At 42.9% G+C, this 26,152-nt stretch overlaps 1 protein-coding gene across 1 annotated transcript in view; it reads right to left on the bottom strand.

Moving 5' to 3' along the window:
- Exn (Ephexin) overlaps window positions 1-26,152 on the bottom strand; it is a 177,252-nt gene that overhangs the window by 112,951 nt on the left and 38,149 nt on the right. The window contains exon 2 of the mRNA XM_083120790.1: window positions 1,041-3,048. Coding sequence (XP_082976916.1) covers window positions 1,041-2,961 — 1,921 coding nt within the window. The 5' untranslated portion in view covers window positions 2,962-3,048. The remainder of the gene's footprint in view (window positions 1-1,040; window positions 3,049-26,152) is intronic.

The following is a 26,152-nucleotide window of genomic DNA, read 5'->3' on the forward strand; positions in this document are numbered from 1 at the left end:
TATACTGCAAAACACGAAAATGCGAGCCTCACGGTCACGCGTAGCCATGTTGGACTGACGCTCTTTCCCCTGGGATTACAATATTTTATATTTTTCTCTAAATATATGAAATGACAGAAAAGAAGAACAGAAACTCTTAACGAATGAATAAAACATTTAAAATACTGAGCAGAAATTGTAACACGGATTTTTTAAAAACCATGAAAGTTTATTTTTTTTAATTTTATGCTAAATCATGTATCACCTTTTCAGAAGTTGGATATTGTCCAAGATTATAAACTAAAACCAGACCTACGCACTACTTTCTTGTCAAACTTATCTAATCCCCTTATTTTCTCTCTTTTTGTAACGTGTGAAAGTGGGCTTCATTTCTTTTCGCATTATCTATGGCCCTTTATAATGCTTTCAACAGTCGATCTCTCAACGACATGAGTCCGCAGTCAACTTTGGAATTTGTTTGAAATTAATAGTATTTTCCACTACGTTTGTAAAAAGCCATACACATATGCAACAATACTCTTCTTTGTTTATTGGGGTGGTGCTTGACGAATCGCTTTCCTCGTTGCTGTGGCGTACAAGGGATATTTTCATTGTCATCAGTACTATTAGCGTCACTCATGGTAATAGTTTGAAGCACTTTACTGACATCAACTGAAAGAACTGCACCCCTACATGTCGAGGAGGCTACAAATGCGACAACGCCGCCTGGCGAAGGGGAAAGAGGAGAGCGGGGAGGTGGTTAACCTTGAAGCTCGCATTTTCGTGTCCCCCAGTATAGTGTTTTTTGCGCTGCTGGGATGTTTTCGGCACTGAAGGAATTTACGTTTGGATGCGAGGGAGATGTGGTAAATATAAAGAAGCATCGAACCCTTGCAAAGTGGATAGCGCTTCTGCGCTGAAGTAGACGACACGAGTGTATCGGCAACAGTTTTCAAGTCACTCGACATGGAGTAGCAGGAAGCGGTAATTGTCCTAAACAAAGGATAAAACAGGCAAATGATCAAAAACGTGCACCCTAATGATGACTTCTAAGAACTTACCTGTTGATGAATGAGGAGCAGGGTTCAAATGCTGACTTTCATAAAGGCTGTTGGTCCACTCGTATGCAGTTGCTGCCGAAGCAATCGACTCGTACCCATTGACGTTGCTCTCGGTGTCCCTGGTGTCGTCGTACAGGCTGTTGTTCTCCATGTTGGTCGAAATGCTGTAGACGCTTTGGTAGTCGCCCTGAGGGGTCTCTCCTTCGCAGTCGTCGTACCGAGCCTCCTCGCTGGACTTCAACGAGTACACAGATTCGGCCGTACCGATGTCATCGTAACCAGAAGTTCGAATTGACGCGTAATCGTTCAGCGACGGTGGTCGAATGTCCTCGTACCCGTCCAGGGACGGAGACTGCACGCTACATTTGTATTCCGTATAGAATATCGAATTGCCTGGTGAATCGATGTAACTGTCTGACGTTGGACACGCGTCGTGGTAAACAATTTCCGCTTGCTTACTTGCATCGATGGAGACATCCTTGCTGGACTTCAACGTGGAGATGCTATAGTTCCAGAGAAACGAGGGATTTGGCTTACTTGCAATGCCCGAGTCGGCTGTCGTAAGACATTGACTAGAGAATGGCCTGCTTGTGAATTGTTCTTTTCCATCCGAAGCAGGAACTATTTCCCTCTCACACTCCTTGGATGGTGCATCACCTCTTCTGCATTCATTCGGACTAGTGGAGTTCCGTTCCAACATCTCTATAATTTTCTTAACGTTATTCTCCTTCGTGCGTGCTAGAGAAGTAATCGGCACCTTTTCCTTCACTTGTGGTTTTTGCGAGAGTTCCTTAGATTTTCCATAATTTAGCTCACTATCGCCTTTCGTATAGCCTGCACAGGCTTTGTCAACTGACTTCCGCAAAATTTTCCCGTAATTGGGGGTGCCTGGAGAATTAGCAACGGGTTTACTCTTCATTGTCTTTTTCTCCTGCATAGCTATGTATCTGCACATCCTTACGACCTCCTCCTTCCTCCCCAGCTGTATGGCACTCGCTATATCAGCAAGCGGAACTTCCAATTTCTTCTCGTTCCTGCTAAGACTATGTCTTCCGGTAGAGTCTTTTGGCTCAGGGGATTCCGCATTTTGCAAGTAAAGAGCGTTAAATTTGGAAGTGAGCGCGGCCACTTTATTTGAAGTTAAAGTCATTGGAACTCGGGAACCTCTGCGCCTTAACGGTTCGCGCTTGCGTATCCTAAAGCTTACTTTTCTCGGAGGAATCTCTCTAGGAGCTTGCATACTCTGAACTCTTTTCCCGTCTTTGGCCACACTTGCAGAAGATGATGTTACGTTTTCATTTTCACTCGTGATCCGTGCAACACCTGAAGCCCGTACATTTTGGCTTGACAAATTACTTTTTGTAGTGATGATACTGCTCTTGTTATTTGGTTTAGGGTCTGAAGAAGTACTTTCAACAGATACCTTATCACCCCTCACGTCTTCCGGTGGAGCTTGCGGAATTTTGCCCACTTGGAATGGCTTAGAACTACTCACATTTTTCGAACCCTCTAAAAGAACATTATCAGTCTTATCATCTTCGAAATTGGCCGTTTTAGTCTTTTCGACGAAACTTGGCAATGGCATGACTGGCCCACTTCTGCCCTGGACACCCCTTAGACTGAACAGGAAACTCTTGTTGACTCCGACAGTCGAAACGACTTTTCCTCGTCCACCAAACGACGATTCCAATGATCCCTCGGATTTATGAACATCAGAAGACAACGAGAGGCCTCTTTCGAGAGAATGAGCAAACTGAATAGCAGTGGCACCCAAACGGCCCTGCTCCCTTCCCAGGGAGTATGACTTCTGGTTCTTCAACGAGTGTAGGGCGGAAGTGTTCGCGGTCACCGGGAAGCTTGATCTCTTCCCTGCGTTCACTGGAGAAGCCTTCTCCGGGTCCATCTTCTCCGTTTTGGCCATAGCTTCAATGTGGGGCGTCTCCAAGGAACATGGAAAGTCAGTCTATGACGGCGTGCATGGGTTTTCTTGCTTTCAACGCACTGGACCCTGAAACGAAGATCGAAACGTGATACATCACATTTCTACACAGAAAATATGCAAGAAATACAAATGCAAAATGACAGTCATTTTAATAAATCAACAGAATGTATTATTGTAGTTAGGGATTATATATGGTTATCACCATTTAAATATCTGAGATTGTTGGGAGCAAATGTGACGATTTTTAGACCATTGGTCAAATGGAAGTGCTAACCTTTGTCGTGTTTTTTTTTTTATAAGTACACTATACACTCGTCTGCACGAATTTCACGGGACCCCGCCCGTTTCGGATAATCCGAAATATATTGTATTAAACATGTATTGTAATTAAGAATATAGGAATATGACAAAAACAGTAGAATAATGTTATTACTAGAGTTACAGTATATATGACGTATACAATGTTACGAGGGGTGACTGAAAACGTTTTATCCTAACCATGACGTAGGAGTGGGAGGGGATTAAACGTATATCATCATCAATCTTTCATGTGATTATAGTTTTCGCCACATGTCCATCAATTGACTTTTACTTTGGTGTGAATAGAGGGTTTCATCTTGTATGTGTAAATAGACATTCACATATTTTATGATGCCATTATCTGTTAAAAATAGGGTTCCAGCGACGTGCTTTGAGTTTAACAAAGATCAAATAGTCGAGGAAGCCATAACAAGTAAGGTAGGTGCGCAAGAAGTTCAAATTCACACTCATTCACTTTGGCCATGGCTGGCTGTTCATTGCTAAACTTTTCCGGTGGCGGCGCCACCCCTGTTGTGTCCCTAAATAATTTCGTTCGTCATTTGGTTGTCCTAAGCTTTACATTGGAGCGCGATGGGTTGGCTATTCAAACTTTATTTTCAACGAAGGTTAGAGTTTCTCGTGTAAATCGATAATAAAAATGGATTTAGTAAAGCTTTAAGATTATGTAGCAAGTTATAAAGTTTCAGAAAATTACATTCTCCTGAACCTATGAATTAATATATTAAAGCGCAACGGTAGGGCAGCTCAAACGGGCTAAATATAGTATGTTTATGCACAAAGACCACTAAACGTGACGTCATTTGGGTCGTCCCTAGCTGCCATGGGTCGATAATACAAAAATTTAGATTTTTACACCACGCTTTATGTTTTCTTTCTGGTTGCGAGTATGTGTAATTCGACGGCGGAATAGGAATCGGAGAAACTCCAAAAATTATGAAGGAAAAATGTAGTAAGTGCGTAAGCGCATGATATTTATTATTATACACAATGGCACTATGCTCTATCCGATAACTTAATATTAACGTATTCACTGTATTGAGCATTTTCCCTTCGTATTTTCGTCCTTTGGGGGGGGGGGGGGGTAACAACAATTTTAAAATTATACTTCCTGTAAATAAGAAAGCTCTAGATGGCGGCGATTAGGTTCCAAAACCGAGGGCAAAGACAATATATATATTGCCCTTTGTAGATATGATTTAGCATAGTGCGAGGGCAAAAATGGCGAAAAGTGTGGGGGAGGAGGCAACTGCTTCCCCTCGCCCCCCTAATCGCCGCCACTGTCTAGAGTTTACGAGGCATGAAACAGAAGATAAAATATTTTTTTAATAACTATTTTTCTCGATAAATGTGTACAGTACATATAAAACAGAGGACCATATTTACTATCACGTAAAAAAAGAGTCTGTTATTAATAACAACTATAAAAATAACAGTACAGTCGCGCGGAATTATTATGTATTATTCTTTACCGGATTCACAACAATAAAGCACTTAAATTGTGAAAATTACAAGTGACGTAAACAAGTGCTGTACAAATTTTAAGGCTTTTTTGAGTTCGGATATCTTTTCTGTTGTTGACGATCATCTTTTCAAAAACCTTACTTTTACAGCACTGATTATTCAACTATCATGGTCAGACATAATTTCTGAGGTTAAGATAAAATTAGACTTGCAATTTAATGTAATAGCAGCACATTCCGCAACAAATTTCCCATGTATTTAAATGGGAGAATAATTGTCCATCAAAAGCGTGGGGACATAACAGGGGTGCTGCCACCTACACTAGTTTGCTTTGACCAGACCCATAGCGGAGGCAAAAGCTGGTGCATTATCGGCATTAAGCAACGTCACTTTCTTCAGTATTTCTCGCCTTTCTTTCTTTGAGTCCCCCAGTTTGTCCAAAAGTAAGACATAGTAGTCACGGACACTTCTGGGTTGTAACAATCCTGTTATCTTGCAATGGAATTGTTTCAACTAGAATTGTCCATGACTGTACTGTACATCCCAGTTACAACTTCACCCTGTAAAAAGTCAGTCAACGAAGAACTTGATGGAAATAGCCAAGATGGTCAAGAGCAGATAGATATTGGCCAAGACAGGAACAGACGGAGGGCCGTGTTGCTTGCTGCAACAACGTTGAACGTTTAGGATTTCGAAATGTGAGAGAAGTGTTCTCCTCGTTATCGTTTCTCATAACCAAGCTTTTACGCCTTAGAATGTGATATGTTTATGCTACGAATCAAGCACAGCAATATTATAAAATTACTTGTAAAGTTTATTCTTTCATGAACACAATCTACTTATTTACTTCTGAAAAATCGAAACTCTCAACGGAAATATTGCACAACAAATGTATCAAGTTCACTTACATTTTAAGAACTGAATAAACCAAACACTGGCTCGACTATAAAGCTGACAATGCATCACTTAGTCATATAGTTCAATAAGAAGACAAGTTGAAAAAAATAAAGAAACTAATCAAATTCGATAAAGGCAATAGTGAAAACACAAAAAATCAAGTATCTTATCAATAACTGCAACGTGCCACCAAGATTTGAAAACGACAATTAATAATCTTGGGCACTTAACACACGTAGTGTGGGTCTAAACTAATACACTAAGTTTCTAAGTACAGTTTTTTTTCTTTCTCAGTTGCAAAATATTTCACCCAGAATTCAAATATAAAATATTTGACTATAGGGTTACAATATCAATATCACTACACGTAAACTTGTTTGGTCCCCTTATATTATAAATTGTATACAATTAGTCCAAAGAATACGAAAATCTGGAAAAACCACCGAGTTTACTTGGGTTAAAGCACATAGTAATATTACAGGCAATTCTCATGTAGATGAATGTGCAAAGAAAGCAGTGTGTGTTCCAAATATTACGAATTTAACATTATACTATAGGGATCTTCTCCCAAGAGTAAAGAAGAAAATTTTGAATGAATGGTTTGATTTGTGTCGAAATGAACTTACAACAGTTGGAGAATCATTCAGAACATTTGCTGAATTCAAAATACACAAACCATGGTTTTATAATGTACGTAAATGCTACAAGAAATGTAATTGTATTAATTAATAGACTGATAACGGGCCATTTGTGTACTAGGCAACATTTATCCAGAATTGGAATAACGAACAATAAGAAATGTGAATGTGGCTGGGAAAGTGCAGATGCCCAACATATAATAGCTCAAAACATAATAGAGAGAGAAATATATTGTATAAAACTTTATATAAGGTTCAATTTCCAACAATTTTTTTAAGTTTGGTTGTTAATCCAGATGTGCGGATTGTAGTTTGTTATCAATTTTAAGGAAGTGTAACATACAATTGTAAAAGGCAAAGTGTTTTTTTTTAAATCTAATATCTGTAAAATAGGGGGAAAGACTGATAATTTAAATGTAAAACAATTATGTATATTTTATATGACCTCCATACATAGTGCCTTCATGCCATGGTGAAATGCACAGGGAACAGATTTATTTTTTTATTTAGATCACTATGAAATATAAAACGCACACACACTCATATAGACAAAAGAAGAGAAACTGCATGCTAACCCAACGACCCAGGTTCGAATCCTGATCGAGTTGAGTTCTAAAATTTCTGTTCTTGCATTTGACTTAAAATTGTTTGGAGAAAGAATAAAGACAAAAGTTAAAAATAAATGCAAACACATTTTCACAATTTTACTTCTCTATCCATCAGAAACATCTATTGCATTGTACTGCATGATGTGTGCAGGGAGGATGATTCACGACATTAGGCAGGCTCCTTCTCGGAACAGCTAATCATACGTCAACATCCACGCTTGACTAACCAAGGAAAGACAAATTCCGCAGCGTTTGTTCTTTGTATTCTTGCAGTTGCACATTAAGGAAACATACATTGGTTGGACCTTCATCTGCCGGACACAGAATTCGATAATCGCGTACCTTCTGACGTCATCCAAACGTAAATCCTAATTTATTACATTATGGAAACCTGTCACAGATGAGTAAGCTATAAATAATCCTGAAAATGAAGAAAATGGTTATAACACTTTCTGTAATATATAGAGAAGAATGTGGATCTCTCGTTCTTTGCCTCACCTCTCCCCCTTCACTATTAGAGAAAATTTCTAAATGGAGGCTTTGGGGCTAGCAGCCCTGCACAGAATGTTAGAATTTGTTATCAGTATGGACCTATATTTCCGCAAAACGCGATAACAACGAAAAATGTTCGCATATGTGCAATGATACGTAATAATCACGTTGTTGTTGCCTGCGAAATCTCGATATAGTGCCAATTCTGAAGTCTTTGGCGAATTTCACCAATTTCTGCACATTAAAGGGGAAAATTACTGCGAAAACCAAACATTCACATTGCACCAAACTTTCGAAAACAAAGTGAAAGATCTTCGCGATCTTATACAAGGTAGTAAGTACAAAGGTGGGGTCTCCTAAATATGGGTCTCTTTTCTTTCTGTGGATTTTATTAGTGCAATCAGGGGTGTGAAAATATGCCTAGACATGCAGTTACAGCTCTTGACAGAGCATTTGAGTTCGAGAAAAATGGCATAAAATTCTTACGAACAGTATGTTTTCGGCAGAGAAACGACGTTCTTTGATGTATAAAAGTTAGTAAATAGTTGTAAAATCAAATATTCCACTGGAGAAGCTAGATGATCGAAATTTACGTTTAAATCTTTTTGTTTCTAGCGTCTTTTTCTTTGAGCGTTAGCGCAATGCAAAATCGATTTTTCTGAATTAGCGACGACAAAAGCAGAATTTGCAAATAAACGCGAGTCCAAAATTGCATTAAGCTTCTTATGGCTACACTTACTCAGACATGACATTCCATTTCAATCCGATGGTGTTAACCTGTGGCGACTTGGTCTTCAAATGTGAATGATAGGCTTAACTGGAAATTATTAGACATGAAACAAAAAACAGTCCAAAATTATCAGTAAATACAATAAATAATATTTTATTAAATTTGAATTATAAGGGATGCTCCACTGTGCGTGTATGTCTGAAACGGATTAAAAGTGACTGTGTCATATTTAAGTACACATAAAGCCGTTTCGGTTTTTTTTTAATTTGTCAAAAGGGGCAAAGTTATCCCCCTTTACCCTCTCTGTGGGCGCCTATGGATGTCCTGCTTTCAGTTTCTGAAAATCTGGTTTAGGCTAGCCCCAGCACCTTTTTGTCCTGTTCTTGCTGTATGGCGACATCGACCCTGGAACACCTACAGAGGTAAGAACATCTAGCTTGTATTAATAAAAACGTCCAGTGCCTAAAGAATGCGGTTCTACACTGAAAAAGTGTCCACAACTGAATGATTGTAATATGATCGTGTATGTTTTAAGGAATCGTGGCTCACGAGCAGTTTAATATTTATCACAAAGATGGTGAAATGTGTTGTGATAATGGTGTGTGTGTGTGTGTAAACAGGAAATGGTACAGCACAATCAGACAGGATTTGCAAAGAGAATGTGAAATACTCTGGGAAGAGTTAAATATTAGCCAGGGCTGAAAGATACTGTTAGGCTGTTTTTATCGGTCTCATAGACGTAGTCCTAAAAACTTTCAGAATCTTGACTGTAACTTCTCTCTCCAACCATGATGTCATTCTGTGCCGGGATTTCAACATGCATATTTATAGAGACAACTTTATTCGTGGCGTTGGGGTTTTTCAACATAACATGTATAGTCAAAGACAAAAATAATAGATTTATTCACCCTAAACACCCCCTAATACTCTCCACCAAATTTCCTCAACACACTTTCATTTTTCAAAAAGGCCATTCTGGCTCACAATTTACCCTTACTCTGTAGCGCAAGAGCCGTCTAAGGGTCAGCGCCTGCCATAGAGATATATTTTCATTGGGTGACGCGTGGTAAACGCATAGAGTCCCATCGCCGCTGTTTTCTGGCTTTCAAGATCGGAGCCCGCTTCTTCTAGTAGGTCCACAATTTATTGTCGGATCGGATCCCGCCTAAAACTATAGGTCCAGTTCAGATTAGCCTACTGGTACTTTTGTCGTTGGGTGCACACCAAATACATTGATTGCATTCTCTTCTCCGGGAGGTGCAAGGGGCGACCACTCTTTTCCCAAATGTCAACTTCTCTTCCCCGTAGCGCAAGACAAGCGAGCCTCTGTCGTCTGGAGTCACAACAAGTATAATCCTCTGTAAGATTCATTGTTGTGTCCACCATTGTTTGTGATTGTCCCTTCATCAGTCTCATCTTATCACCATTCATCCTCATCTTCGCGATTAGCCAGAAGTGTCAGAAAAGAGAAGTAAAATAAAGCAAATCAATCATTCTCTCCTGCATTGAAAATCTATGTGACAGTCTCAAATCTACTACTTTAGGAGCAAGAGTCAGTGCTATTTTCGGCAACGAGGGAAAAGTTCCGTTGTCAACGTCGTCGAGCCACTGACCTCTTCACCTTGAACCTGCTTTGTGAAGGCAGTGTGGTGGACGCTGTTCATTTGTTTACAGACATTGAGGCACAGATTGTTTGGATTGAATATACGTTATAGCATCCAGGGACGTCGTTAGGGTGGTGCCTCAGACACCATGGCTCCCCAACCGTCCACATGGCCCCGGCAAACAAACATTTCTGTAAGTTGCTGAAAATTTTACTTTCAGGACAAATATTGCAAAATACTTCCTCCGTAAATATTTATTAGTTTGAAACCCTGTTCTTGAATTCATGGTATGAACACCAAAGCATGACATTTCTATCCTATCCACATGGAAACAGATACAAGGGCGGGAGGCGCCGTAAAAAAAAAAATATTATTTCTCAACAAGTTCTGGGGTGGCCGCGGTGGCTCAGTCGGTAACGCGTCTGACTACCATGCTAAAATTCCCGGGTTCGATCCCCGGCCGGTTCAAATCCGGGAACTTTTCTAACGTTGGAAGCGGCCCCGGCGCCCACCCAGCGTCGAATGACATGAGTACCTGGGGGAAACCCTGCGGGGTAAAGGCGGTCAGGGGCGTGATGATCACATCACCCCCACTAACGACCGGATTAAGAAAGTGTGGGGCGTTACCCCCACACCCCCTATATGCCTTCATGGCGTAGTGCTAAGCACAGGGGAGTACTTTACTTTTTTTACCCCGTTCTGGGATATTCGATACACTTTTTTTAAAAAAAAAAATGTTCCAACAAAGAGTTTATTATTATTTTGCGTAGAATTTAGTTGTGCAATAAAAAATGGGATATCCATTTAAAAAAATGAGGCTGATATCAGTTTCACGGACAGTAACGCCATCTACGACAACATTCTAGCAGTATATTTTTTCACATAGAGCATTTTTCGTACGATATGTATTTTTTCGCGATATTTGTACTTTTAATTATAAATGGACCACGTGTGTGTGGGGGGGGTGTGGGTGCGTGTGCGTGCGTGCGTGTGTGTGTGTGTGTGTGTGTGTGTGTGTGTGTGTGTTTGTGTATATGTATAAACTTCATATTACCTATAAATATCTACATAAACACCCACATTCCTGTTTCAAACTGCGAGCCCCCCCCCCCCTTGCGATGAGGAGGATAGAACTATACGACGCACGTTTTTTAGAAGCGATATCGGGCGGAGCTACTGAGAGCGTGCCCTTGGCGACCAGCCAATGGCAGGAGTGTAACGTTGTACAGTTAGGAGACTGCGGCGCGCAAGTTAAACGCCGTGATCTGTATTTTTTCTTGCGCGCAAAAAGTTTGCATAAAACTCGCCACTGCACGACATTTTGAACATGACCGTCCAAGTCCCATGAATTTCCGGCGCCTACAGCCGGAGTTATCGCTTTTCGAAGAAACACGGGAAACAACACGTCTCTACACACACACACTGACCCTTTCGTTTTCCATCCGTGTTCCGTCTGTTTCTTTCCTTGCCACCGTGTTGACCCCGCTGAGTTGTGTCTTGGTAAAGCTATGGGTGCAAATTCGGCTGAATTGAATATACACAATGACCCTTCATTGTTGTGGGCGTTCACGAACGTTGCGAGTCAGTTAAGTCAGTTTGAGTTCAGCGTCTTCCTAACAAGGGCGGTGTAAGATAATTATACTCGTACGCCACAAAGAACAGTTGTGAGAGGATTCAATACAGCCCTTATTGATTGATTCGATTTATTTTACTTCGCTTTTCTGCCACTTTTGGCTAATCGCGAAGATGAGGATGGGTGGTGATATGATGAAGGGAAACTTACAAACACGTATGCCCGGGCCGGGATTCGAACCCGAGAACCCTGGCGTCGTAGCGCGCTGTGTAATACAGCCATTATGTTCGATAGTTGTGCAATAGTTTGTGAACCGTGAGTGTTATTAAATAATGTCGCTCCGGCCCCTATGGTGCAGTGGTTAGTATATCGCGATACGACGCCAGGGATCCCGGGTTCGAATCCCGGTCTGGACATGGATGTTTGTGAATGTCCATTCATCAAATTCATTATATCATCACTCATTCCCCTCTTCGCAATTAGCCAAAAGTGACAGAAAAGCAAAGTAAAACAAACCAAATCAAATTAATAACGTTGCTCTCGAAACGTAGTACCAGTAGTACAGGCACCGAGGGTAAAATATTACTTTTAAAGTATATTCTTACTTCAATGAATTGGCATCGGAAAAAGTGCGTGCTGATACAGTGTTTTCTCAGAGTCGAGAACTTACGGCTAATGCGTGTGGTGTATTTGTTTTTACTGTGTTGCGTAATATAAAACAGGGTAAAGTACTATCTACCACAGAAATCGGTGACCCCCTATTCAAATCTCCTGGGACACATGCCAGAAAACAGAAACGAGCGATGATAATGATGACCTTGCAGTGCCTCGATAATAAATTCCTTCAAACGTCTTTCAGGTACGAGCTTCTCTTATATGTTGCAGTGATATGATATAATCCTGTATAGAATTCTTCACTATATTTCATTGTACTCAAATATCACGTGTATGCATTATATATAAAAAGTTGAATATTAGACAACGAATTCTCTGTGTTCCCCTTCCGCTAGCAGTTGGTTTGACAACAGCGCAAGAGCGCTGGCAGCGTATTGGCTGAACTCATGTTCCTTTTAAAAGCGTACGCCGTAAAGTCCAAGGCGCAACAGCCCTTGGAGGGGCAAGTGCAAGGCCTACCAGGCAGTTTTCCATTGGATGAATAGTAGTCAGCGCGTCGAATCCCATATGACTATCGAGACCGAAGTGAGCAATTGTTGATCTTTACGATGTTGGGCCAACAACGACATTTTGGACCTCCCACCGGGGATTGAACCCGGAACCGCTCGCATACAAATAAGATTATTGTTAGAAATTTGAACATAAATATGTGCACCCAAAAGCAAAAGAAACGGCTCTCATTCAGTTTGTGTTTCACATCGTGATAAGGAATTGAAGTATTGGGTCTCCCCGATGGCGCAGTGGTAGCGGCGTCGCCTTGTAATCAAGGGTTCCCGGGTTCGATACCCGGTGGAGGCACATAGTGGTTCGGATCCCGATTAACCTTATTGTACATAATGTGGACTTAAAACACAAACTCAAAAGGAACTGAAATAAGAACGTCAATAAATAGTAGCTAATACCTACTTCGAATCAACCGAATTCCATTCCTTTAAACAACACAAAATGTGGAATAAAAATTAATGAAATTAGCGATGGAAAATTTGCCTACTATTGCCTTTGTATTTGGCTGTACAACATTTCTTATCTAACGTCATCATTCTTCAAGTGCACCATCAGATGCCAGAAGGGAATCAGGTCTCACCGATAGCGTGGCTAACACGGTCACTTTGCAATAAAGAATCTGGCATAGATTATACACTCGAGATGCTTGGTAGAGGCTTTCTCGCAGTTAGATCCCCTTATTACTCCAGCATTCCTAAAATAAAAAAAAATCCAATACACGAAAACAGTTAGGTCTAGTCCATATTATTCCATCTGAATACTTCAATTAAACTTTATGACCTCACACTAACTTCCGAAATTCTTGTGCATGACTCTACTGAACTTTCAGTCCATAAAATGTCATATTTCTACCTTCACTGTTATTCACGGTGTGAATTCTCTCTTACTGTCGACTGTTGATAACCAGCAAATAAAGAATTTAGAATAAGAATTTAACAGCTGATTATCATCTAAATCGACAATACGTCTTCACATAATGAAGAGATAAGATGAATATTCTATACAATATAAGAATAAGCTGGAGGAGGTGGTTTATGACTAGACCTCGGATTTTAGGTTTTTAACATTTTTTTTCTTCGTAGGTAAATAAGAAATAACAAGTTACGCCAGTGTTTCGTTGAAAAACGCAACAACTGATGACGTTTTATAGCGCCTAAAATAACCTATTTTGCTTGTTAGAACCTATTTTAGGTATATGCGCCTAAATCAAACTTCTTTTTAGGTCTTTATATATTTTTAAATGTTTTTCATGATTTTCATATCATGCTCGATTTGATACCGAAAAATTCAAGGACTAACGTGTTTGAGACATACAATGCACATTTAATATATAACCAGAATTTTGCAATAAAATCTCCTGTAATAGGTCCACAATCAAGAAACTTCACACGCTTGTTCTAGGAAGTACCCTTGTATTAACCGCGGAAGCCCCGTAGCGCGTGACGTAAAATCCCTGCGTTAACTGCGGAAGCCCCGTAGATTGGCATCATGGCGCCCGTCACATAGTGTACGAAAGCGGAGATGAGATCAGTGATACGTTTTCTGCATTTTGAGGGTGTAAACCCGGCTGAAATTTATCGACGAATGACTATAATTTACGGTGATAAATGTTTGGCTAAACGCCAAGTGTACGGATGGGTGAATAAGTTCAAAAGCGGTGTGACAAGTGCGGAAGACAAACCACGTGTTGGCCGATCGGTCAAGGTTACGACTGAAGTCGTGCGGAACGCCGTTGAAGAAGTTATTCGTGAAGATCGCCGCATCACCGTAGCTGAGATAGCAAGAGCAATGGAGGCTAGTGTTGGATCAGTACACAAGATCATCCACGACAGGCTGGGATTCAGAAAAGTCTCCGCAACATGGGTCCCACGTCATCTGACGCAAGATTTGAAAAACAGACGTTTGTATGCCTGTCAACACATTCTGCAACGCTATAGAGCTGAGGGGGACGACTTCATTGGTCGGATAGTTACCGGGGATGAGTGAAAACGTCCTGGATTTGTCTCGAAAGGAATTTGCTTGCAACACGACAACGCCCGTCCATATAGTACTACTGCGACTGTTGAAACCATTGAGGACTTACGTATGGAAGTTATAGCACATCCCCCGTATTCACCGGACTTAGCACCCAGCGATTACTGGCTCTTTGGACCTCTCAAAGAGGCTCTCTCCGGGAAACACTTTGCATCTGATCAAGAAGTTCAAGGGCGACACATTCCTGGTTGACAGGTGAACCCAAATATACAGGGTGATTCTAAAGGTATAGTACAAACGAAAACCACAGATACCTCCCATGAAATAGAGACGAAAGTTCCCCTTCCACTTTGCCGAGATATGCCTCCGTGAGGAGCTAGACAACGCCGAAAACGTGTGAAAATGAACTTCACACCTCTGTACAGCCAGTACCAGTGAAGATAGAAAGGCGGAACAAACGAAGTCAAAATGAACACCAAAGTCGCCCATCCGAAAAACACTAGGCGGCAGCTGCGCAACGCATACGCATGGGGTTCCACAAAGGAAATAGGAGTGTCCCGCAAGACAAGTGAAGGGAAAGGGTAGCGATCGACAACGGTAGGGACAAAAGAAGCAATGAAGCATGAAGTAACAATTGCACAGCGGGAAACAAACACATGCAGCGCGTGGGGAGTCCCCAAACACAGTGGGGAGACACCGCAGCAAGAACAAAGCACGGTTCAACAAAAGAGAAAGAGGACCGGACGGGGAATGGTACCTGTCAAGGAGACAACAAATGCGGGACGAGGGATTCCCCGTAGCAGCACCGAGGGGATGTCACACAGAGGTCGTGCGCCAGCAGGACAAACACAGCAACTGCGGGCACAGGAGGTTTATTGCCACGCAAAGGTGCACTTACAGATAGGAATAGTACGTAGTACGTAGTCGTACCCCGGACTGACGTTGTTACAAAAGTTGCTCAAATTGACGACCACCACATTCAATGCAGGCATTGCACCGTCGCAGGAAATTCTGGCGAACCCTATCAAAAATCCCTGGCATGGTACACACCTCGGCCGATGCTGCAAGTATCCGCGCTACCAATGTTTCCTTGTCAGGCACCGGGGTCTCGTAGACGAGTGTTTTCACATGGCCCTACAAGAAGAAATCCATTGGTGTGAGGTCAGGCGAACGGGCGGGCCACGGGACGGGGTCCTCTCTGCCGATCCAGCGCTGTGGGTAGGTTCGGTGCAAAAGGGTTCGCACTGTGCCATCAAAATGTGCAGGCGCTCCATCCAATTGAAACCACATACGATGTCGCACGTTGAGGGGTACATCTTCTAGCAGCTCTGGAAGGACTGATGCAAGAAAGGTGCGATAGAGGCAGCCATTTAAACGTGGTGGCAGCAGGTATGGACCGACAATCTGTTCATCGATGATACCTGCCCAGATATTCACTGCAAACTGGGTCTGATGGTGCACCTCGACTGCTGCATGTGGATTTTCATAATCCCACACATGGCTGTTTCGGCAATTGAAGATGCCCTCACGGGTGAATGTTGCCTCGTCCGTGAAAAGCACATGGCGCAAAAAACGGGGATCGTCGGTACAAAACTGCAACAGTCGTTGACAGAATTCCACACGTCGTGGGTAATCCCCAGCCTGCAACGCGTGGACTCGCTGTGGATGATAGGGATACAGCAGATCATCATGAAGGACACGCCATGTCGACTGTGATACTCCCACTGCACGTGCAATGCTACGGGTGCTAGTGGACGGTGTGTCGTCCACGCGAGCAAGTACGTCCTCCTCGACCGCCGCGGTGCGCACATGTCTTGGGTGACCGACATGATAGCCTGCACGTAACACACCCGATTCACCAAGGGTACAGTGCACGTTCGAAAACAACCTGCTGTCGGGTTGTCGCCTCTCCGGATACCGTCCGCGATAAAGGCGTGCAGCTGCTCGGCCATTGCCATCTGCAAGGCCGTAGACAAAATGCATGTCCCTCAGTTCTACAAATGTGTAGCGTTCCATGGTACGGTGAGGACAGTGCCAATTATGGAATACTGTACTGCAGTGCACAGGTGGCACACATACACTGGTCACAACGGCTTCGAAACAACGTACTCAATTGTCGTACGTCAAGCACACCACCACCGCACCGGCTCTTTCACTGACACGCTCCATGACGCTTCACTTCCAATCAGCCCACACGTCCGCACGGCGCTGTGGTACAATCAGCTGACGTTCCTGAGCCACCCGTGCCTGTGCTCTTCACTACCTGACCACTGCCGTCAGGTGGGGCCATGTACTCTGGGGCCTTGTCATCGTGGAACACATGTAGCGTCCTTCATTCTTGCCCCATTCACCCACAACACGTACTTCGTCCGTCTTGCTCGAGCCGACGGGGAGCACTACTTACGATCGTGTGGTGTTTGTGTACACCAATGTGGGGTAACCCAGCAGTTGAACAGACGTGCATACCCCCACGTAGCTTCATTACACGATTGTCCCACGCAGTTTATCTGTCCAGCCTTGCTCGGCCCGGTCTCACACCCACGCGGCAGTGTGCGGCTGCGGTGGTGTGAGGCCACGTTTGGTTTCGGAGCGGAATGCTGCGGCCGAGGAGGGACTCGAGTTGTTCGGCTGGGGTTGCGCTCGGAAGCAAGCAGCCGCGTCAGGTCTGGGAACGGTGGACCTGGTGATCGGGATGGAAACATTCCGACCTCGTCCATTAGTGTCGTCCACCGTACGGAGTGGTGGGGTCCGTACGACACTCCAGCAGCCTTTCGCCCGCTCCCACCCAGCGATGTGCCTCCGGCTTCATTTCTAAGAGGCTGATTGGGCCCCATCACGACGTTTGTTACAACGTCAGTACGGGGTACGTGGTCCTATCTGTACGTGCACCTTTCATTAGCAATAACCTCCTGTGCCCGCAGTTGCTGTGTTTGTCCTGCTGGCGCACGACCTCTGTGTGACATCCACTCGGTGCTGCTACGGGGAATCCCTTGTCCCGCATTTGTTATCTCCTTGGCAGGTACCATTCCCCGTCCGGTCCTCTTTCTCTTTTGTTGCACAGTGCTTTGTTCTTGCTGCGGTGTCTCCACACTGTGTTTTGGGGACTCCCCTTGCGCTGCACCGCCAGCGCCGCCATTTCTGCCCCGAACCATGTACGCGTCTGTTGCCTGTCGAGTGTCACGGACCACTTTGCTTGCATTCTCGGTGTGTTTTTACATCCTACGTCGTCCTCCCGTGGTTCTGCAACCCCGCACTACTTTTCTCGACTGCACTGCTTCACTCATGGTGTTTGTTTCCCGCTGTGCAATTGTTACTTCATGCTTCATTGCTTCTTTTGTCCCTACCGTTGTCGATCGCTACCCTTTCCCTTCACTTGTCTTGCGGGACACTCCTATTTCCTTTGTGGAACCCCATGCGCATGCGTTGCGCAGCTGCCGCCTAGTGTTTTTCGGATGGGCGACTTTGGTGTTCCTTTTGACTTCGTTTGTTCCGCCTTTCTATCTTCACTGGTACTGGCTGTACAGAGGTGTGAAGTTCATTTTCACACGTTTTCGGCGTTGTCTAGCTCCTCACGGAGGCATCTCTCGGCAAAGTGGAAGGGGAACTTTCGTCTCTATTTCATGGGAGGTATCTGTGGTTTTCGTTTTTACTATACCTTTAGAATCACCCTGTATATTTTTTAAAAGGGCATTAACTCGCTGGTGGCCCGTTGGCAGAAGTGTATCGATAGAGAAGGAGACTACTTCGAAAAATAACATGAATGTAGCAACTCTGTTCAACGGTGTGACGGTATTACAAAATTCTGGTTATATATTGCACTATTACTTTATGCCGATTTCCCTCCCTCCAAGTTCATGATGTTTTTCAAAGCTGCAAGCAAAATATCTGGCGCCACTGTTACCTGCACGGTCCAATGTGCAAACTTATGATCCGTGTGGTATTGCTCACTTTCGCGTCAGTTCGGTGCTTTGTGGCATTCACGCTTTGCGGTCTAACGTTTCAGCATTCAAATTTGCACCACTGACTATGTTTTCGTTGAAAGATCATTTTTAGCATATAAGATGATCCTCACAGACAAGAGGCAGGGTCTGACTGTGGATAATATGAAAACGATTATGTATTCAGGGACTCTGGGACTATGATAAAATTCAATTCTAATTCCAGGTTTTCATGGCGAACTTTATTAAGGATTAATAAAAGTTGCAATTCTTCACGTCTACAGAAAAAAAATTCACGCAGAATTACCCAAGCCAATAATTCACACATAATTCCCGGAATTCAAGGAATTCCCGGTGAGTAGCCACCCTGGTATTGTGCAGCAAATTATACATACGTAATTCATTGTTCATATCAACAAGTAACTTTTTGCTAACAGAACAACTATAGAATTACAATAATTTGTGGATAATTTTGAAAATTATGTACACAAATGAAAATTTGTTTACAAAATTAATATTTGGTTGTTATAAACGAGGTGTGGCTAGAAAAAACCGGACTGTTGCTACAAAATCTCTTATTGGTTATTTTGTACAATACAAACATTATCCCCTTCAAAGTACTCCCCTGCACTATCGATACACCGCTCCATACGAATCTTCCATTGCTGGAAGCAGTGCTGGAAATTATTTTCTGAAACCATATTCATGACCTCCGTCGCTTTTGTTTTCACAGATTCTACGGTCGTAAATCTGGTTCCTTTCAGTGCTGATTTGACCTTTGGAAATAAAAAAAAAGTCGCACGGAGCGAAATCCGGCGAATAGGGTGGATGTTCTAACACTGGGATCCCATGCTTGGCCAAAAAAGCCTTGACTGACAATGCCGTGTGGGCAGGAGCATTGTCCTGATGAAGAATCTATGACTTGCTTTTCTACAAATGAGGTCGTCGTCATCTTACTCGCTCACGAAGGGTCGTCAGCACCGTAGTTTAATAATGTTGGTTGACAGTTTGACCTTCGGGTACCCAAGTAACGTACACAATCCCACGAATGTCGAAAAAAAAAATCATGCCTTTCAATTTTGATTTCCTCATTCGAGCTTTCTTTTGTCGTGGCGAACTCGGGCTCTTCTAATGCATTGATTGGCGCTTGGTTTCAGGATCGTTGGTGAAAAACCACGATTCGTCACATGTTTTCACTCTCTCTATGAATGTAGGGTCTGTTTCAATGTTTGTTAAAATGTCACCACAAATGTTCACTCGAGTGTCCTTTTGTTCCACTGTCACGTTTCGTGGCAGCAATTTCGAACACGCTTTGTTCATGTTGAAACTTTCGTGTTAAGATCTGACGAACACTTGCTTTGTCAATTCCTGTGAATTCAGCAATAGCTCGAATACTCAAGCGACGATCCTCTCGAATCAATTCACCGACATTTGCAATGTTCGATTCCGTTTTCGACGTGCAAGGCTGTCCAGGACGCAAGTCGTCCGCAATCACTTCTCGTCCCTCTTTAAACCTTTGAAACCACTCAAACACTTGCGTGCGTGATAAACACTCGCGTCTCCGTACACTTCCTTCAACAAATCATAAGTTTCTGTGGCGGATTTTCAGAGTTTCATAAGAAACTTCACATTGATACGCTGTTCCACTTTCACACAACATTTTTCCGATGGGCCACAGCGCAACTGAACGCCGCGCACCCTGGGCAATCACACAGTCGATAGGCAGGATATCACGTTATACACTCAGGCACCACTTTACCTTGATGCGCTTGTCGTTTGTCGACAGCAACATCAATCCGGTTTTCTCTTCTTTTTCTAGCCACACCTCGTGTGTGTGTGTGTGTGTGTGTGTGTGTGTGTGTGAGTATATATATATATATATTAAAATTTCTAATGGTTCTTTTGAAATTTTGTTTTTAACCATTGTATCTAATCAAGGATTCTTCGAGCCTAATTTAAGGTTAAGGTTAAGGTTAAGGTTAAGGAACCTAAAAGCACACTTTCTAGAACTTAAAAATCCGAGGTCTACTTATGACAGACGAAACAACAAATACAAATTTATTTCATGTTGAGAAATTACCGGTGGCATGGTTAATTAAAGAGAACTAAACAAAGCATCCTCTGTCCCCGTGTGTTAAAATTATTCTCATCAAATGCTTGCTTGAAAAACTGCCAATTTACTTGAAGTAAATCAACAAGCCTTGTTTCACTTACATGTTGTGACGTAAAGGCAATTATCGATTCAAAGGTCACAGCGCTTTACGCGAGGGCCAAGGACAGTCGGAACATTTCCTTCCTTTGTTCTTCTCGTCAGCTGGCAGTGTGACCCTCCCCTCTAGCAAGCAGATGGAAGGTTAGCACGCTTGGGTTGAAATCCCAATCTGTAGCTTAAGTAGATATTGTAATATCATAATTATCCCGTTATTTCCCCATGAATAGATGGATATTTAATTAAAGCATAGCTTGCGACGTGCGCCAACATTATTTGGCAAATTGATGAACGTACTGCAGCGCAGCAATCGGTCCAGGGTTCTGCTGGCCAGTAAGACAAGATTCCTTCATAATTTGGGGACATCGCAAAAACGCTGGATGTTAAATCTCGAACAGCATTGTCTCGATACCCTACGTTTCTGTTACAGCGCCTTGAATAACGTAGTGTGGAAAACGACCCAAGAAACTGGTTCCCGCGACTGATGAGAACATAGATGGCAGTGCGATCAGAATCGGTGATAATTTTCTTATGAAAGTAATGCGGCTTTGTTAGTTTTTGGAATATATTATGTAGATTTGTTTGTCTTGAAAGGCGGTACGTGAATTGATGGAAACAGTTATATTTGTGGAGTGATTTGCAGTCACGAAATGGCATTAATTTGGAAAGAAAAGTAAAATAAAATGAATAAATAAATAGCATGCGTGCGTAACACAAGAAGAAACATCGCAATGTCATGCCGGACGTCAGGTCTTGGACTGTGTATTAGAGTTTATTTTTCTATGTTATTAGAATATAAATAGTATCCTGAGAGATATTTCATACCGAGGCGACAAACTACAAGTGTCGCTTGAAAGCGAGCAGTCGGTAATCAATGCAGCCTTTCGAACCGTAGGGACACAAGCTCTGACTGCACCGTTTCCTCAAGGAAATTTTAGACCAAAGCGACACGCGACAAACGATACGAGGATTTCACACCAAAGCGACACGGGTCCTTCGGTCCAAGGCAACTTTCTTACCGAAGTGACACATGTTGCTTGGAAAGGAGCCAATCAAGAGCAACATTTCACATCGTAGCGGCATGACGGGAAGCACAGGCCAGCGTTCGGTTGGTGAAATCCTCAAGCGATAAGTGTCGCGTGCCGCTTGTCGATTTGGTGCGCAATCTCACTAAAGGAAGACACTCATTGCATCGCGTATGCGCGAACTACAAACCACGGCAACATGTTGCAAGCTATTGAGGAAATTGCCGTTTGAGCGACGCAGAAGCGACAAAGCGACACGTGTGGCTTATCGTGTCGCCTATCTGTTGTTCGCAAGCAACGCTTGCTATTAGACTGAAGGCACCATGTCGCTTGTCACTTAGTTGGGAACTCCCCCTGTAGCGCGTCGCTTCGGTCTCAGCACCCTGATTTTTCTGTGTTCAAAATGCAACATGACAATAAAAATCAGAAATTTTCAAATCAATTTAATGACGTTGACCTGAGGAAAAGTACAAGATTTCATTAGATCCGTTGGTTGACTGTCGCATATATCTCTGGAGCATGCAAACGAAAACAAGTCTGCGCAAGTAGTGACGCGAGACTGCTCCACCAATAAACACGTGAGAGGAACGAGATTGCGTGGAAGGGGAAGGGACTGCAGTTACCAGCTTACACAGCAGCGTGTACTGCTTCGCTCTGCCCACTCGATTCCCCTCCACCCTTTTCTGCCGCTATTCGCGGCCTTACTCCTGAGATAGCTAGGACAGGGTATAATTTTTATATATATATATATATATATATATATATATATATATATATATATATATATATATATATATATATATATATATATATATATATATATATATTTGTCAACAGGCATAGACATAATCCAACTATTGCTCTTTTAGTACAGAGTCAAATTAGGGTCGGTGACGGAAAAAATAATTGGAAAGCTATTTTTCTGTTTCATTACGTCGCTTGGGACCCCCTTTTACGTGAGAAAAATCACTGAAAATCGAAGGTGGGGAAAATACATATTTTTTAAAAAATGTCCGCCATTTTGAAAATTTTGAAAATTGCGTTTAGGCGATAACGGTGAGCCATAAAACGATGCTTGCAGGCGTTGAGACTGCAATTCAGATGAGCTGCGAACGAACAAGGCGGAACATGCGCCGCTCTTGTCTGCGTATGCGCAACGATTGGCTGCTTAGCGTCTTCTATAACGACGCACGTTTTTAGAAGCGATATCGGGCAGAGCTACGGAAAGCGTGTCCTTGGCGACCAGCCAATGTCAGGAGTGTAACGTTGTACAGTTAGGAGACTGCGGCGCGCAATTGCGCAAGTTAAACGCCGTCTTCTGTATTTTTTCTTGCGCGCAAAAAGTTTGCATAAAACTCGCCAGTTTAAGGTTAACCATAAGATGGGGCACGACATTTTGAACATGACCGTCCAAGTCCCATGAATTTCCGTCGCCTACAGCCGGAGTTATCGCTTCTAGAAGAAACACGGGAAACAACACGTCTCTACACACACACACACACAATGACTCTTTCGTTTTCTATCCGTGTTCAGTCTGTTTCTCTCGCTGCACATAATAGCAACGCAGGGCAGGATTACATAGCAAGCAGCTGATTGCATCATCCACGAACAGCGCCACGGATTTTTCCCGTTCTTAGTAAAGCAGTATATTATTGATTGAAAGGTACTTTTATGAAAACATGTAACGTAGAGGGGTCCCAGGTTCGATACCCGGTGGAGGCACATAGTTGTTCGGGTCTCACTTTAAACTGCAGGTCCAGTGCCTATTAGCCTTTCTGCGCATAAAGTGGACATTCTAGCTGGACACCTTGTCCATACATTCGCAAAGTCTAGTGAATGTAATTTTATTTTTAAAGGTAATGAAGGTAAGATATAAGGACGAAATTAATTCTAGAAAATAATTCTGCACAAACAGCTGCCCACTGTGCTTTAGGGTGGATAATTGTTTTTTTCGAATTTTAAAACCATATAGGACTAAAAAAGTTTAATCACGAGGAGAGTAAAATGAAAAACCTTGAAAGTCCGACAAAAATTACAAATTACTGTAAACAGCTCAAATTTACATGAGGTGTCGACTGTTATTTACAAAACGACCTCAAGGCTGCAACACTGATCAAGTGAGCTTCACAGCACCATTTTTGTCATTTTAAAGATGGCGCCTCCTGCATACACGTGCACCAGCGAAGAGCAGTGGTTTCTTGCCCTCTGGAAACCTAAAACTTATAGACATTCTACGGCAAATGAAAATTCAGTGTCTCTATGCATGCTTACCACGCCAGCAAGTTTACAAATAGAGGCGGAAGTTCGACAATGGTCTCAGTCCGCACTCAGATGAGTGGAAAGACCTTCGCGGTGGCTCATACATAAGTGACTGCACATAGATTCCAAATATTCTTCTTCTTGAGGTATACAGGCACTAACTCAGACTTGAAAATAGGCCTATATGTGGATCAGCAATGGACCTATGCTAAAATGCAGCAAACTTGTGCAACTTTACATGCAGAAATCTACTAGATAAAAAAACAAATTAAGGTTTTCATTTGACTGTTCCTGGAGACAATATATGAGACAAAGTGTTGCCCACGAGACGAGACGAGACTTTGGTAGTCAAAGCAACTTTTCGAACAGAAGACACACGAAAAGCTGCACGTGTCTCTTGTCGCCTCGGTCCGTTGTTCACGGATGAGGGTGAATGTTTTCCTTCAGACTGAAGGGGATTGTGTCGCTTGTAGCTTGGGTGTGAATTATACGTGTCGCTTGTCGCTTCGGTGTGAAATTTCCACAAGATAGCTTTCATGTTGAAGCGACAGGCGACAAGCGACACAGAGTTTTCGTACCAAAGCAACAAGCAACACGCTCCTTTAGGGAGATTTCAGACCGGAACGACAAGCGACACGCGACACATGTTGCTTTGGAACTAGCCAATCAACAGCAACGTTTCACAGCGTAGGAAAATTACAGGCCGCACAAACCTGCGTTCGATTGGTGAAATCCTGAAGCGACACGCGTTACGGGTCGCGTGTCGCTTCGATGTGAAATTTCCCTTAGTCTATAAGCAAGCTTTGACTGTGAATTCACTACCTACAGGCAGAGGCGACACAATGCACGCTATTAAAAAACGGCCCAGTCCGAACGACACGCAAGCGACAAAGCAACACGTGCCGCTTGCCGATCTAGTCGCTTCCGTTCGGAAGGTTGCATTTATTACTGTTGGTTCATTTCCAAGCGACACTTGCTGCTGTCGCATGTCGCTTATTACTCCTATGACTTCAGGCAATTTTATGTTCGTTACGTCATAGTAGAGTATGTAATTGCACTAGCTTTTTACTAGGTTTTTAGAGCCGCGGTGGTGTAGTCGTTAGGGCGTCTGACTATCAGGCGGGAGACCCGGGTTCGATTCCCGGAGTGGGTGAATAAAAGTCGGAATTATTCCGCATTGTCCCCGCATAAAGCAGCTCCGGGGCTCAACAGTCTCATATCAATGGGTGCATGGGGGCAATCCTGGAGAACAAAAGCGGCCGGAGTGTGATGCTGATCACTTCGCCTCCAAAATAACCTTTCCCCCATATCCCATAAATGTGCCTTCATGGCACTTGGAACTTTACCTCTACCTAGGTTTTTTTGTGCGAAATCTTTGGAGTTTGCAACCAGCACTATATAGAGGCTGCTGTGGATTTTGAGAAGAGGGGTCGCAAATGAAAGAAGGGTCTGTTTGGGCGAGAAAATTTATGATGATTGTCACCAGTATGGCTGGAACAGGGCCGTAGTAAACAATAGCAGTGACTACCTACGGATCTAGAGCTCTTGGGGTAGCAGATAGTTGCCAGATTTAAGGTATTCTGAGGAAATTTCAGTAGGAAGATACAGGGATTTTGCAAGTTAAGATAGCTGGGACACGAGACTAAAGCCTGGGCAAATTCGTTACGGACAACGTGTGACGAATTAGTATTTTTCGAGGGAGAATCTTACAGATCTTTATTCATGTAATAGAAGCTGTTTTGGGTTTCTAAAGAAAATGCTTTATTCCAAAAAAAAAAAATATATATATATATATATTTGCAATTGATTAGTTATTTTGTTTATATTTTTTCGAGACTTACGAGACGAGACTTTTCAGGAGCAGTCTCGTCCCGTCTCGTGTCTCGAGACGAGACAGGTGGACAGTTTCGTCCGTCTCGAATTTTCAAAAGCCTGTCCCGTCTCGTCTCGCGGGCAACACTAGAGACAATATTTCTTCTCTCGCAGAACACTGAAGTTTATTTTTTTTCTTTTTCCTTGTTACATATTTTTCATTCAACAACCAATCGACATGAAAAAGAAATTTCAGTTCTTTCAAGTGTTTGCTAACAAATCTGTGAATATGATAGACTGACTGCCGGACCCCGTGGCTGAGTGGTTATAGCAGAGCGCGCTACAACGCCAGGGGTTCCGGGTTCGAGTCCCGGGTAAGGCATGGGTATTTGTGTTTGTCCAGATGATAAGAAACTGAGAAACTGTAACAATTGAAAAGTGTAAAAGTGA

The sequence above is a fragment of the Lepisma saccharinum genome, chromosome 4, assembly GCF_977018435.1.
Source record: "Lepisma saccharinum chromosome 4, izLepSacc3.1, whole genome shotgun sequence".
NCBI lineage: Eukaryota > Metazoa > Arthropoda > Insecta > Zygentoma > Lepismatidae > Lepisma > Lepisma saccharinum.